This window comes from Polyodon spathula, chromosome 7 (genome assembly GCF_017654505.1).
Source record: "Polyodon spathula isolate WHYD16114869_AA chromosome 7, ASM1765450v1, whole genome shotgun sequence".
NCBI classification, from domain to species: Eukaryota; Metazoa; Chordata; class Actinopteri; order Acipenseriformes; family Polyodontidae; genus Polyodon; species Polyodon spathula.
The window spans coordinates 52,162,773-52,178,495 of record NC_054540.1 but is presented as its reverse complement, the minus strand read 5'-3'; the positions used below and the strand labels follow the sequence as shown (position 1 = coordinate 52,178,495).

The 15,723-nt window shown below is 42.8% G+C and overlaps 1 protein-coding gene across 1 annotated transcript in view; it reads left to right on the top strand.

The window, feature by feature from the left end:
- Positions 1 to 15,651, top strand: part of LOC121318758 (fibronectin type-III domain-containing protein 3A-like) — a 32,183-nt gene extending 16,532 nt beyond the window's left edge. The window contains exons 3-26 of the mRNA XM_041255781.1: positions 234 to 309; positions 1,078 to 1,154; positions 2,834 to 3,053; positions 3,263 to 3,538; positions 4,690 to 4,748; positions 5,204 to 5,361; positions 5,446 to 5,505; positions 6,178 to 6,316; positions 6,567 to 6,620; positions 6,907 to 7,028; positions 7,276 to 7,450; positions 7,556 to 7,642; positions 8,087 to 8,225; positions 8,735 to 8,803; positions 9,310 to 9,428; positions 10,193 to 10,298; positions 11,046 to 11,221; positions 11,630 to 11,743; positions 11,837 to 11,986; positions 12,315 to 12,598; positions 13,089 to 13,301; positions 13,717 to 13,883; positions 14,696 to 14,817; positions 15,185 to 15,651. Of these exons, the coding sequence (XP_041111715.1) occupies positions 234 to 309; positions 1,078 to 1,154; positions 2,834 to 3,053; positions 3,263 to 3,538; positions 4,690 to 4,748; positions 5,204 to 5,361; positions 5,446 to 5,505; positions 6,178 to 6,316; positions 6,567 to 6,620; positions 6,907 to 7,028; positions 7,276 to 7,450; positions 7,556 to 7,642; positions 8,087 to 8,225; positions 8,735 to 8,803; positions 9,310 to 9,428; positions 10,193 to 10,298; positions 11,046 to 11,221; positions 11,630 to 11,743; positions 11,837 to 11,986; positions 12,315 to 12,598; positions 13,089 to 13,301; positions 13,717 to 13,883; positions 14,696 to 14,817; positions 15,185 to 15,508 (3,486 nt within the window). The 3' untranslated portion in view covers positions 15,509 to 15,651. The remainder of the gene's footprint in view (positions 1 to 233; positions 310 to 1,077; positions 1,155 to 2,833; positions 3,054 to 3,262; positions 3,539 to 4,689; positions 4,749 to 5,203; positions 5,362 to 5,445; positions 5,506 to 6,177; positions 6,317 to 6,566; positions 6,621 to 6,906; positions 7,029 to 7,275; positions 7,451 to 7,555; positions 7,643 to 8,086; positions 8,226 to 8,734; positions 8,804 to 9,309; positions 9,429 to 10,192; positions 10,299 to 11,045; positions 11,222 to 11,629; positions 11,744 to 11,836; positions 11,987 to 12,314; positions 12,599 to 13,088; positions 13,302 to 13,716; positions 13,884 to 14,695; positions 14,818 to 15,184) is intronic.
- The last annotated feature ends 72 nt before the right edge of the window (positions 15,652 to 15,723 follow it).

Genomic DNA, 15,723 nt, shown 5'->3' with positions numbered 1-15,723 from the left:
GGAGAAAAGTACATGTAAGACTTAATTGGTTTGTAATACTTAATAGCAAAGGTACCTACAAAGTGAGACCTTTGTTCTGGACTTGACTGGCTTTTGAACTTTACATGGTTGTGAAGTTGAGAATGGTAAATCCATTTAGTGTCTGTATTAAAGCTAGGTACTCAAGCTAATTAAGCTTAAATTTGGCTTCTTTTTGTTTTACTTTTAATGCTGTCCCATAATTGTATGTGCAGGTAATCCTGGTGCAGGTAAACCCTGGAGAAACATTTACCATTCGGACAGAAGATGGACACATCCAGTGCATTCAAGGTAATGTAGTTTGCCACTGTCATACAGATTTAGATAAAATGGTATTCTGTTCTGTCATGCCAATAAAGGGACTGATTGCCTCCAGCTCTTCTGGTGCTGAGACCTCTTGGAAAGTTACCGGGAGCCAATCATCTTTGGAATTTTATGACTGTTGGCGCACATTCCAGCAGATCAGCAGTCTGTCCGCATTCAGAGTGTACCTCACCTGCACATCGTGCATTGTTTTTATTTCGGTTACCACCAACAAATTTTGGAAGAACAATGGAGTTATGAAATTAGTACGTCTAGCTAATGATTAATGACAAAAGTTGTCGCAGTTCATTTCCTTTAGTCGGTTTTGACCATTCTTTGCCAGCCCAAAAAAACAAAGCCAAAAAGTTAATCACATAACAGCAGGCCGCTGCACTGTGCTTTAATTGCCGTGATGCTTACATTGGAGAACAGGCCCTCTGGGACATGCAGATCTGTTTACTGTATTGCCTTGATGTCTTTCTGCTGCTGAATATAAATCTGTTTCATTGTTTGATTTCAGCTTTTTTAAATCATGATCACATATGGTTTTTAATGTACAATGGTGTAATATGTATCAAGATAACAATCCAAGAGAATGATAACTTTCTAGGTTTCAGTTATTTACTGCTGTTCTAAAACCATATTGTTTTCAACTGTGCACTATGAAGAAAATCCTTCAAAAACTGTTGTTTAGGGCTGGTTAATTGTATTAGTTTGAAATGACAAGTAAGCTTAATACATCCTTCTCATTTGCAGGTCCTGCTCACGTGCCTATGATGTCACCAAATGGCTCCATGCCACCTATCTTCGTGCCTCCTGGCTACATGTCACAGGTGTGTGCTTAGCTTAGCAATGCAGAGGAACCACATGCTCAGTATCGCTCCAGCTGTGCTTTCAGAATACGTACATATGATTTTGCAAGGTTTTATACTTTAAAATGGTATGGTGTGTGTGTGTGTGTGTGTATATATAATTTTTAGCATCAGGTACATTAAGTAAATGTCACAATCTCTTTTGTAACTATCAAACCAGGTTGTGCAGTGGAGTGGCAGCACTTTACTGTTTGCTTCCCGCTCTCAAGCATCCTCACTCCCACAACGCAAGCTTGTTTTGACAGACATTTCTGAGTCAAAACAAGTGAAGCAGGCCAGGGCACAGCGCTCAGTCATCCTTGATTAACAGAGCCAGACTAATGGAAGGGTACTGTGAGTTGAGGCTGCAAGAACCAGTTTGGGTTGTGTGAAACCAATAATACCCACCATATCCCCAGGTCTCCAGAGTGGTGCAGTCAGTCCACCATTGATGGAGAGAATAGATAGGCGTCAGAGTCCTACGTGGCCCAGTAGGAATGCTCCAGTTTTTCGTCCTGACCCAAAATAAACAAAGAGAACCAGCTGGCCTCCACAAGAGCGGGAGAGAAACCCAGTCTGGAAATCCACCTTGCTGTGACTCAACAGAACACAAGGAGCTCATTTAAATTGCTGGAAACGCAGCAGTGCTTTTGCACTCAATGAGGGAGTTAAAATAAGAAAGGAGGCCATTTGGCCCATCTTGCTCATTTGGTTGTTAGTAGCTTATTGATCCCAGAATCTTATCAAGCAGCTTTTTGAAGGATCCCTTCTTGAAAGATCCCTCTGTGCAAAAAAAGTGCCTCCTATTTTCTGTTCTGAATACCCCTTTATCAATCTCCATTTGTGACCCCTGGTCCTTGTTTCTTTTTTCAGGTTGAAAAAAGTCCCTTGGGTCAACATTATCAATAAATTTTGAATACTTGTATCAAATCACCGCATAGTAGTCTTTAGCCTGTCTGCATATGACATACCTTTTAAACCCGGAATAATTCTGGTTGCTTTTCTTTGCACTCTTTCTAGAGCAGCAATATCCTTTTTGTAGCGAGGTGACCAGAACTGAACACCAGTATTCTAGATGAGGTCTTACTAATGCATTGTAAAGTTTTAACATTACTTCCCTTGATTTTAATTCAACACTTTTTTCACAATATATCCAAGCATCTTGTTGGCCTTTTTTTATAGCTTCCCCACATTGTCTAGATGAAGACATTTCTGATTCAACATAAACTCCTAGGTCTTTTTCATAGAGTCCTTCTTCAATTTCACTATCTCCCATATGATATTTATAATGCACGGTTGTAGAATTATAATCCACCATTGGTTTGGGCAGCCTGTGGGCATGCTTGTATCTAGGTCAGATATCATCTTTATCTCCTTTCAGTCTGTGCTGTGCATGGTCATACTGACGGCTCGGACTGGAGAGATACGGTTTGTTGTTTTCTGGATCAGATATTTACAAACAACGGTTGCTTGGAGCTGACTTTTCTCAAAATTCATAATTTTTGTTCTGTTTATATAGGGGCTACACCATAAACATTTATAGTATCGTAGTTATTCCACGAATAAGAATGGTGGGAAAAACACATAATCCCCCAAATATTTTCTGTCAAAATCTGATGAAATATTGTGATCCTAAATGTGGTTCTTGTTGCCCCCTGCAGGTGGTTGAGGAGAATGGCGTCTTGAAGGTGGTTGTGTTGCCCCACTCGGCGGAATTCCACCCGTCAATGGCACCCCCTCCACCCCACGTTCCACACTACATGCACCACCACCCCGCCATGCTGCACCACCACCACGTCTACCCCCCAGTGCCAGGGAGTGGAGAGCTCCCACCTCATTTCATCCACCAGCACCCCCCACCACACATCTACACCGAGCAGGGTGAGGCCTAGCACCAGCATGAGCGAGATTTATTAGATTGTGTTACGATAAGGCAGGATCTCAGTAACTAGCTGTAGGAATAAAAGATGATAATGAAAATTATATTGATGATAATTATTGACACCAAGGGTAAAAAAGAACAGGCATGTTAAAAACAAACTAATCTAAAAGGGTTTTAATCTTAAGGAAACTTACTTCTCTGTGTGCAGAAGCGCTGGCCCACGGCAGAAACAGTCTGATCCACCGGGATGAAAGGACCATGAAGATGCAGGAGCACCTACGCAAGAGGCTGAAAGACCGACAGCTTGGGGTCCCCAACAACAAGCTGAACAGCCCGCCCCCGTCCCCCCACAGGAGCTACTCCCCCGGGGTGCAGAACGGCTACGGGAAGGGGCACCTGATGTCTGCCATGCCCACCGGACCCATCAAGCCCAAACACACCGGGAGGATGAGAAGCACCCCCTTTGCCGAGGGCCAGACCCCAGGTGAGGGGAGAGCCGAGCGGGGAAAGGAGTCCTTGAGTAGTAGGGCTGAGCAGTAAATTAGGAACACCTGTGATTGCAGAACTGACCGATACAGCACAGGGCTGGTCACAATACCAGGAAGGTGTTTCCTTATCCAAGTCTACACAAACTGCTGTTTTCACAAGTAGTCTCAAAAGTGATGTCTCTAGGGTCCGTTGTGGGTAAACTATTTCGCTGCAGGTTTCTTTCTAAAGGCAGTGATCATTGAGGAACAGTCAAATGTCCATCCAGAATAATTGAAATGCCTATCATCTCGACTGCCCCTGAACCGGTCTTTCAGTGTTAAGGCAGGTAGTAGTGGTTTGAAAAGTTATTGATGAAGGTGAGTTTGACTAATTGTATACCACGTGCAAGCAAATGGAAGAAATTCAGATATCGTCAATTAAATTACAGTGGAAGTTAGCAACTTAGCAAGAGTGTCCCCTGCTGGGATAGACGCAGAAAGAAGCAGAACAAAGTTGTGCACTCTGACCCTCTTGTCCTGAAATGCTGAGCAGGTTTCTGGGATACTGCGAGATGGGAAGGCATGTGGGCAGCCTGAGTAAATATATTTACTCTGTGAGGTTCTCGCAGCGAGCCCTGAGGGGTGGGGCTGTGAATACTTTCTGGGTATTTCCAGTCAAAGTGTATCGTTAGTGAACACTGGCAGTCTGGGGATGCAGATTGATGGGGGTGGATTTCATGCATATAAAAGTACCATCATAAACGATAAATGCTGAGCATGTAATGATTGCGCATTTTAAATAGGGGTGATGTTAATGGTGATATCATGTAAAAAAAAAAAATATATATATTTATATATATTGGTTCACCAAAAAAACAAACAAACAAAAGAAACCTTAACCCTTTATCATTGATGAAAATAAATGACTGCAGCGCCCCCTGGTGTTGAAAATTAACATTGAGCAGTGGAGCCATGTATAATAGTGATTGTAGGCTGCTTTTTAAAACCATTGATTTACAGGATTTAAAGGGGGTGGGCGGGGAGAGAGAAACTTCAGAATGTAATTAAGCGCTCCCAGGGAGAGAGACACAGCTATAACCAGTTCCAGTAATACTGCTTGTTGCTGAGTTTTGTTATATCGCTAAAAATATTTCTCTCATGTTCCCAGATTCAGAGACAGACATGAAAAGGATACTGGAGCTACCGTCCAATGTTGCTAAACCAACAGTGAGTACCGAGCTGTATTTTATTATTAACCACTAAGAGTACAGGTCTCTCTGGTTGATGACTTCTAAGCTGAAGAGAGTGTGTATTGTGGTAATGTTGGATGCCTTGTTGCAAGAGCAGTAATGCAGTTCTGTATAAAAAAACATTTTTTAAAAATTGCCAGCATAGCGCCTGTACTGAAATAGGTCCAGATTAGTGTGTTATGTTTTGTGTTCCCGGATTATTTTAAATATTTGTATGTATTTATTTTAAATACAAATTTTTTTAAATTCCATAGCCAGGTATCTATCAGCTGGGCTATTCACACCCACTGCAAAAACATCGGTCTCTTTCTAGTTTTGAAACAAGACAGATGCATGAATTGGAATGCGAAGCAATGAGAATGGCGGTGGCTTTTTTGCAATCCTTTTCTATCGGTGTATTCTGCCATGGCTGCTGATGTGCCTGTTTCCTAGGTGTCTGAAATCCAGGCCAGGTCGGCTGTACTCTCCTGGAATCTCCCCCTGACCCTACAGAACGGTGAGAAGAACGGGGACCACACTGCCCCCTCCCTGTGCTACGAGATCACTGTCTCCAACAACGGCAGGAACGGCGTTTTCAAATCTGTCTACCTGTGAGTGCTTGTTTTGTCCCGTTGTTAATACCAAGTTACTCAAGATCATGCTCTCCAATAATGGTTTCAAATTGTTTCATACAGGGGAAAAGAAACTACCTTCACACTCCCTGATCTGAGGCCAGCCACAGACTACCACGTCAGGTAAGCTCTTTGGAGGTGTGCTAAGGGGAAGGGACAGCACTTCCACAGTATGTTTGCTCTGTTCTTGATTTGTCGCTCGTGCAGGGCCATTTTGGGACAAAACAGAAGTGCCTGAGAAAGTATGTCTTGGATTGCTAAAATCTGGCAGGGAGTTGCCATGTGACGGTAACTTTCACTGCAGCCAACTTTAGTGATGAAAAATTGTGCCCACTATGAGTCAGAGTGGATACCTGTAAAATATAAACTTTGTTCCTCCCCGCCCCACTGCTGTTTAGTCCCCAAGTGAGTAAAAACAATCCAGCATTAGTGTTTCTTTAGAGCAGATATTGAATGCTGTTTTTATTTAAGCTTCCTGCGTAACCGTAATTGAGAGATGTGTTCTGCCTTATGACGAGCATGTTGTCTTTTGAAGTGAAATTGCATTATAGTAGAAAATGAGATCCATAACCACACTCGCCATAGAAAAGCTGTTCAATAAATGGGAACCTGCTTAGCTTGATCACGCTGAGATACACATTCGCTTCTAGGCTTCCTGTGTTTGAGTGCTGCTTTGTTGTTGACCTCCTGACTGGCATTTTGTTCTCATTGGAATGTATGAGATTAGTAAACATGCCTGCCCTGTTTGGGCAGACCTGAGGTGTGACTGGAGTCCTTTTCTTCTCTCGGATACAGGGTGTCTGTGACGTGCAGCTCAGTCAAAGGTCCCGTTTCAGAAGCAGCCAGCTTTACAACAGAGTGCAGTGAGCCTGACCCCCCTGCTCCTCCCAAACTCCTCCACAGGACCAAGAACTCCATCGCCCTGCAGTGGAAGGTAGCCGTTAGAGCCCAGTTGAGCCCGTGTACATAATGAGATTGTTTTACTGATCTTTCCTTGTGCAAAGAAGGCATCTTTCTAATGTAAATCGAAGGACTAGTTCTGCATGTGTGGTATGTTGAATAACAAAGTACATTTAAATCGCACATTAAGGAGAATAGGGTAAACCTGTGCATGTATGGCATTGTTTGTTTGTGTGAAATTCTGCACCTATCTGTGGTATGAATTGTGTTCCTGTTTGTTACAGGCGCCAAATGACAATGGCTCTAAAGTCACCAACTTTCTTTTGGAATGTGATGAGGTACGTCTGGCCTTTGTTATACCTGCATACACTCCCTAATGTAGAACCAGCTTAGAATTAGTGAGACGTAATACCATGTTATAGGGCAGCGGTTGAGTTGCTGAAACATGGTTTTGTCACAAACAGATGAAATATAAATTTGATCAGAGGCCCCCAGATTCCTCAGTAATGCCTAATGATTAGTGGTTTGCTTAATTTCAGGAAGACAATGTGATTCATTATTCTGTCTGTCTGGTTGTCCTTTCATTTTTCTTCATTCATTATAGTTTTTCTTGTTTTTTACTAGGGCAAACAGAGTGTCTTTAAGGAATGTTACTATGGACATGCGAAACAGTACAAAGTCACCAGATTGTCTCCTTCCACAAAATATGCCTTTAGAATAGCTGCTGAAAATGATATGGGAATGAGGTATGTATTTGTCTTTAATGGCTGCCCAATAGACAAGCCTTCTCATAATTTGTCATTTGATAATGGCAGTGCATTGGTACACAGTAGTACAAGTCCCTGTTCCCTTATGCCACAGATCAGCACATGGTAAAATAGTGGAACAGCACCACCTGCTGGATAGAAATTGTTGTGTAGGAAACTCGTATAATGTTAAAATGACCATGTGACAAGAATGTCCCTAAGCCTCTGTTGTGTGTCTCTTCCTCAGTGCTTTCAGTGAGGCGGTGATATACCACACCGCAGGCAGCTCCCCCCCAGCGCCGCCCCCCCCCCGGCTGGCAGGGGTGGGGGTCTCCTGGCTGACCCTGGAGTGGAGCTCGCCCAGCGGAGCCTCGGGAGAGGAGACCCTCACCTACATCCTAGAGATGGAGGAGGAGAGCTTGGTGAGTGTTCATTCTTAATTAGCAAAACAATGTTTTTGTTTCTTTTGAGAAGTCCAGAAGTTTGACATGCTGTTCTCACTGCTTTCTGTCTTTTGTATCTTGCAGGGCTATGGCTTCAAACCAAAACACAATGGGGAGGAACTCTCATGCACTTTAAAGAATCTCTGCAGAAGCACCTCCTACAAGTTTAGGGTAGGTCAGCCTGCACCCACTGCCAATAGGACACTGTGACCTCAAGGGATACATTTAATTCCTGTAGTCTGCAACAAAGAAACAGCGTGTATTAGGTTAGGTAACATAAATAAGAGTGCTTGCACATTCATTAAAGATATATACTTTTACATGAAAGGCCCACTTCGATGTGCCCTCTCAAAGCCCCTAACGCTGCAGTTTATAAGCACTGAGGAGGGTACGTTTTGGTATCTTCTGGCTGCTACAAGTTTTCCATGGAAGCAGATCTTTGTTGTGAAAGTGTGACGGGTTCTACTTTAAATCTAACGTAAGACTGATTTGTGAAATTATGAATGACTCTTAAGATGCTGATAACGGGCCGAATTCAATAAGGAGAACTTTGGTTCTGGGTTTTCTAGATCCAGACCTCCTAGTTTCTAAGAGGTGTCCTTGACCCCCTCACAGGTCTTCGCCTGCAACATAGAGGGCCGGAGCAGCCCCAGTGAGGTGGTGGAGTACAGCACCAGCCCGGACAAACCAGGGGCCCCGGGTAAGCCCAGCATCAAGGGGAGGAGCCACACACGCTGCCTGAAGATAGTCTGGGGTAGGTTCCTCAATATTTTTTAAATACTAAATTGAATTGTTGTGGCCCTTTTTTGTTTATAGACACTTGAAGCAGCTCCCTGTTTTTGTATGTCAGTGCTTGCTACTACTTTTGCCCATGTCCAGGGGCAGTTTTGATGAAAAGGGGGTTGTTGTGTATTTGCTTTTACTGATAGCTCACTCGTAACATACTACATCTCTCTATCTCTTCAGCAAATGCCTCTTGCTGCTGCTTCACCCTTCCTGCTGTTTACTCCAGTCGTATTGTACAGCAATAAATCTGTGACTAACTCAATTGAAGCAAAGTGTTCTAAATAGCAGTTGTCAAACATGAGCATCAGTCTTTTGACACCTGCTGGTAAACCTCTCCAGTTTAATTTACAAAGCAAATTCCAGTTTGACCGGTTAACCGAACTCCACGTCGCAGTTGAGACAAGCACAGGAATGACATGTGCATCATCACACACGTTTGAAATGAAGGAAGCTAACTGTTCTGATTTGCTGTTACAGATCCCCCGAAGGACAATGGAGGAGCAGAGGTTACGAAGTATGTTTTAGAAATGTCAGAAAGTTTGAATGGTAAGAAACCACTTTTAAAATCCAATTTAGCAGTTCAAGGAATCTGAGTAGTTGATTTGCCCTAATCCATTTTTCCTGTCGATCAGGAGGAAAAACCTTTAAGTGCTTCACAGCAGACAGGCATGTGGTTTGTAATCGGGGATATATTGATTTTTTCCGTGTAATGAGGTGGCAAATTGAGTAGCTTACACATGAATTTGACACGCTTCTACACATTGAGTGTGTGAGGGATGGGGGGGTGTCGTACATTATAAGGAAGGCAAATCAACTTGCAGATCTATGAGCTAATCTAATAAACTAATATATAGATTCCCATTTGCATTTATTTCAGTACTAAACTCTGAAACTACAGACACTAGTCTCTAGTTGTATAAAGTTACTTTGGTGCTGAGAGATGTCTGCTGCGTTTCTGGTTATGCAGTGAAGAGTTGTGGAAGAAGCATGCACTGCAGGTTTGATAAGAGGAGATGTATCCTGGTCGTGCTGATTTATCTTTCTTTTTCCAGGCAGTAAATGGGACATGGCGTACAGTGGCTCCGCAAGAGAATATCTTTGTGATAATCTCAGCCCTGGGAGCTGGTACAGGCTGCGGGTTTACTGCGTCAGCTGTGGTGGGCAGAGCCAGGTACGTAGAGCAGGGGGTGCTGGAGAAACACAACTGAAATACAGGGGCACATCACATAGATGCACAGGGGGGAATATTATAGACAGCACTTTAGAGAGTGCAGTTAATACATAACCATATTATAACTGTTCAACTACCAACTCTTGCATGGTAACTGCTGGTGGAATAAGTGTGTGATCACATGGGTATAGTCTGCGCCATGTAATTTCATCAGGTGACAGGATGTTGCGCACCAGGCAGTTTCTATGTAGTTGCCCTGTAAGAGTGGGACTCTGTAATTAACCAGGTATTAGTGCAATTATGTGGCTATTCATACTCTAATCTCATATATATTATGGATGGATGAGATGAGATCCAAATAATTCAGAGGACTTTCCTTGGGTGCATTTGTTATGTCTGCCCAACTCCCCCTTCCCAAAAACCAAACTTGCAGTAATCAAGAGAAATATTTCTGCAATACTATGCTGTTACTTTTCCCCTCAAAACCTGGAAAAAAAGACATCAACTCCCCTTAAGGATTTTCATGTGCAGTACTTGAGAGACAGTACATACTACCCAACCCATCATACAACCCATCCCATACTAACATCCCTGATGTCATCCTATAACCTTTTGATTGATTTATTATTCTGTTCAGAAACCAATGAATCCGCACCACTCGGTTGCTCCTTTTTTCAACCGGAATGACACATGTTCTTGCACACAGATGTGCCAGGCTAAAGATATGTGTTTGCACTTCATACTTGAGTACATTGCCCCCTCAGGTCTCAGAGGTGTTCTCAGTTCAGACGGCTGCTGTTCCTCCTGGACCGTGCCAACCACCACACTTGGCGGGGAGAGCCAAGCCACGGGAGATTCCACTGCGATGGGGTAAGAATAGCAACACACCCCTGTCAACTTGACAAATGTTTCGGATTGTGTCTTCATCAATGTGGAATCTAATAGACTCGAATTCTGAAACTCAGTGGTGGGAATAAGACATCAATTTCAGAGCAGCTGAAGTGGGAGTACTATTTCTGTCCCTTCACTGTCGCCAAGTAGAAATCCTGGCGCTTGATTCCTTTTTTAATTAAAAAAATCAGTGATGATTAATTAATTTGTACTGCTAATACATTATGTTTAGGGCTTCTAGTTTTCTGTTTTTATTTTCCATCTCTCTCTTCCCTTTTAAACCTTAATAGTTGTTAAGCCTTAACTGAATACCAGGTTGTTTAAATTAGTGACGCAGAAACTAACGCAGTGGAAAGTAATAAGCTGAATTTGGTGATTTAGAGCCAGAACGAAATGCAGGTTCAAATAGAATCAGGTGATAACAATGCATGTTGTTTGTTGACTCAGTCAAGATGTGAGGGGGAAAAAGAAACAACTTCCTTTGGTCATTAGTGTTTAAAGTCCAGATATGTTTAAAGGGACCAAAAATAAAACCTGAAAACTAGAAATCCTAATTATGTTGCATGAGAATTGTGCAATACATTTCAGACACATTCATTTGAGTAGTTTGTTTCTCAGTCTAGCATTCTGACGCCTTTTTGCATACATGTGCATAGTTTAATAGAAAATGGATCTGTTTTTGAAAGGGATTTGTCAGAGTAGTTCTAACAGCCGTTTGTCCTGCAGCTAGCCCTGCTATGGACGGGGGCGCTCCAGTTATAGAGTACACTGTGGAGATGTCGGAGACGGACCAGGCCAGCCGCAGGCAGCTGTACCAGGGTCCCGAGACAGACTGCACTGCCAGCAACCTGCTGCCCGGCCAGACCTACTGCTTCTGGGTGAAAGCTGCCAACCAGGCTGGGGTGAGGAACTACATTCAGAGACCGAGATCAGAACCCAAATTAAAATACTAGGATCTAGATTTTATTTATTTGTTAATCACATTATTGTCTTGAAATATAGTTTTATTTAATGTTTATAAAATTTCTATCTATCATTCAGGAAGACATTGTTCAGCTACTGGCTTAAAACACTATTAAAAACATTAGCTGATTCAAAAGGTGGAACCTTGTCACACTCTGCATGGTGTACACAACAACTGCCTTGAATTTTCCACAATAGATTCTAGTCTTTTATCATAAATTCCTGGCCTATGAAAAGTTTATACATATTAAAAAAAATACCGATACATTTGGTACCTTTGCTAAATTCAGTGGAATGTAAAATCAAATTCCCTTCTGAAAGTGTAAAGCTGGTTGTTTGTTTTTCAGTACGGCCCTTTCTCTGACACTTGGGAGGCCTCCACAGCACCGGGGTCTCCTGAACAGTGTGGGGCCCCACAGCTGTCAGTCCGGGCAGCCACATGTGTGCTGGTGAGCTGGGAGGTAAGAGCTTTTTGTATCTTGACAAACACAAATGCCCCATCCTGTGCACAGCATTCTCACTACTTACTCTTTGTAACTCCCTGACTGTTTCAGAGTCCCGCCTGTAACGGTGCAGAGGTCATTGAGTACAGGCTGGAGTGGGGAGGCACGAAGGGCTGCATGCAGCTGGTGTATTCTGGACCTGCTCTTTCCTACGAAGTCAAAGGCCTTGTTCCATCAACAACATACTACTGCAGGGTGCAGGTAGGGATACCAATAGAAGCTGACGGGGCTGACTTCTTGGATATAACACCAGTGGCAACCCTGTTTTCTGTGGTGGTTAGAGCAGAGCTCCTTGGTTTGTGACTTGAGGGGCTGAGCACTTGACCTCCTCAGGGGTTTGTGGACAATTCGGATTATACTTTCCCTTTAGGAACCTGTAAGAAAACGTTCATCTAACATCAAAGGTTCCTGGAGCTGCACTACTTTTTTAAAGGAACAGTAATTGGCTAGAACAGGTCCACAGGCATTGCTCGACTGTGAAATAAAGATTTAGTTGACTCTGGATGAGATTTTATCTTTTCTTTTCCAGGCGTTGAATATTGCAGGGGCGGGGCTCTTTGGAGAGGTCGCCATGGTAACAACCCCAGCAGCAGTCCCGGCAGCAGTTTCGGTTCTAGAAGTCCTAGAGGAAGACTGTCTTCCTGCTCCCCTCCCCTCCCTCTCCACCTGCCTTGCAGTCCAGTGGCAGGAACCCTGTTGCCATGGCGCAGACATCATCGGCTACAATATCGACTTCGGGGAACAGCAGCCCCTGTCTGTGGGGAGGAGCACCAGCTGTGTGCTGGAGAACCTGCAGCCAGACACCACGTACAGGTACTGAGGGGAGACTGGGGACAAGTGCAGGGGAATTGGCTATTAACAATTCCAGTTTAAAATGTTATTTCATGTCTTGATATTTTGCATAACTTAGGCAGTGCAAGTTGTTAACACTACAGTGCAGTTAATCTTGATACCCTTTTCCATGCAGCTGAAGAACTACTTGAGGTCTGAAATATCCTGATTTTTTATAATTTTATTTTTGTATCCATTATTCACATGTTTGTGTACCTACATTACATTTTTTTTTTGTTTTTGCAGTTTTCCTTTTTTTTTTTTAAATTTCAAATTTTTATAATTATAGATTTTTATTTATTTATTTAACCTAAATTCATGTTTTCACTTTGAATGTAACCACTTGGATTATAGAATATTAACAAGCTCCAAGAACAGAAACACATTTTTCGAGAGATATAAAATGACTAGATTCCCGAAATGAACATATTCTTCAGTGTGTGTCTGTTGTTTTTTTTAATCTGTTTCCCAGGATCCGAGTGCAGGCAGTGAATGGGGTGGGTGCGGGACCCTTCAGCCACTCTCTCAAAACCAAAACTAGACCACTACCTCCGGATCCCCCACACCTGGAATGTGCTGTCTTCGGACACCAGAGCCTTAAACTGAAGTGGGGGGAGGGCCCCAGCAAGCACCAGCTCACCAGCTCAACACAGTACTGCCTGCAGATAGAGGACAAGAACGGCAGGTACGGGCCTAAGCAGGGCTGCAGAGAAATGGAGCCTGCATGGACTCTTGTGGTGTTTTAAAACTGGTCCCTTGGAAATAATCCAGGTTGAATTAAACAATAAGGAATTTGGGTAACAGTTAAAAATTGGCTACAGATGGGTTGGAATATTAGTCAGCAGCTGTTTGTTTTCTTTCTGTCAGTGGACAGGTTGCGGTACAGAGGCAACATTCACATTAAGCATTTCAAACCGGGTAGACAAACAGGAGTAAAACTGCTAGCATGGCAAATCATTCTGAACATAAAACTAAAACACAGTTCAGCTTTTATTTGGTTTGTTTACTTTTTGTTCGGGCATTATCGTCTTGTTGACCAGATACCTGGGTGTCAGTAACTAATACATCTCTTATTTATGTGGGCCTCTCTCCTCTGGTAGATTTGTCTGCATTTACAGCGGCCCCTGCCACACCTACAAGGTCCAACGGCTTAGCGAGTCCACTGCCTTTCATTTCCGGATCCAAGCACACAATGATGCTGGAGAGGGCCCCTTCTCTCATGTCTATACCTTCACTACCATCAAATCCCCTCCTGCCCAGCTCAAAGGTAAGGAACTGCTTTTTATGTAGAGTAGAACACAGCACTGGTCAGGCCTTTTACACAGTGATGTTGTGCAACTTAATTACATGCACACTAAATACAAGAAGCTTCGAGCAAATGTCCTTGTCAAGGGAACCCTGGAATACATGCTACAAGTGTTTTATTTCTGCTAAGAAATAAAATCATAATAAGTATGTGTTGAGAGAATGTTACTACATTGCAGTTTTAATCCATTTTAACACTTTATGTACCTTTTTTTAAGTTAAAAATGCTCCTACAAAAATTACAAAGTAGCCTGTCTTCAAATGAGGACAAGTGGCACTTAGTGGGTTGATATAACTGAGTTATATTAAAATAAACAAATGTATTTGCTTGCCTGTATTTTTCAAAATCATAATAATAATAATAATAATAATAATGTATGGTTAATACAGGTTAACACAAAGTTCCTGAGGTACAATTTGGTAACCACACTTCCCTGTAATAAATGAAACTTTGAAAATGTGATTTAATATAATTATTTATTATAAAGATGATATTAAACTTCCAAGCTGAGAGAATTGTATTCTCAAGAAAACATATTTAGAGGGTTGACAGACATCTTCCGCACATCATCCCATGCTGGCTACACTCCAGATGATCCCAGATATTGAGCAGGTCCATATCGACAGGCTATTTCCATCAGCTGTGTCAATCAGGCATGAGCTGTTTCTCACTGAGCTCAACAGTCCCTTGACTGGCCTGTGACAGTCACAGCCTTGCATATCTTCCACGGTTTATTTTTCCTATCCAATTACAATTTATTTCTCTTTTCCTAGCTCCCAAAGTTCAGCAGCGGGAGGATAACCTCTTTGAGGTCACATGGGAGCCCCTTCAGCCAATGAGAGGAGACTCCATTGTTTACACGCTCCACCTCCTCAGCGGGAGAGATATAGAGCAGGTACGCCAGTCACTGTTCTAAAGTCAGAGTAAAGACTAGAAAGACTAAAGAAACAGAGGAAAGAGACACGTTAAACAGTTTGGTTTAATACAGATACATTCCAATACTAATGTTAACAGTAACCATTGTAAAAATATGTCGGGTCTCCGTTATCGCTGATGGTACTGAAAGATTCGTAATGCAATTGTATTTAGAGAGTTTGTCCTTTTATTACTTAACATGAAATGTATAGCAGACCCTGATATTGATGTGATACAGCAATGTGAAATTTCTTTGGATCAGATGGCTTGTATTACAATGGGGCTCAGCCCACTCCTGGGTTGGATATTGGCTTGTATCTCTTGGTGACAAACCACTGTCTGTGCAGGTATATAAGGGACGAGAGACGTCATTCCTCTTCAGAAACATTCAGCCGAGCTGCGAGTACCGCTTGCGTGTGTGTGCAGGCCGGCAGTACCAGGACAGTGGCGTGACCCAGGAGCTGTGGGGACCGTACAGCCCCAGCGTAGCCTTCACATTCCAGCGGCAGGAGCACGACCCCCTGGGGGCTACGGGACCAGCAGGGGGGGAGCAGGCTATGGTCCGAGGGAGCACCATGACCGACGAACAATTAACCCTGCTCCTGTTAGTGGGCTTTGCAGTGGTAGCCATCCTTTTCGCTGTTGTCATCCAGTACTTTGTTATCAAGTAGACCAGCAGGGGGAGGAGCTGTTGCGGGAGGAGTGGGGATTTCTCAAGTTCAAGGGACAGTCCAAAATGCCAGTTTTTTTTCCTTTTTCTACTGCTGCTGTCTAACAAGGAGGCTCTGCAGAACCCCAAGGGATTTTTTAATAATATTAAAAGAAATATATATATATTATATATATATATATATATATATATATATATATATATATATATATATAT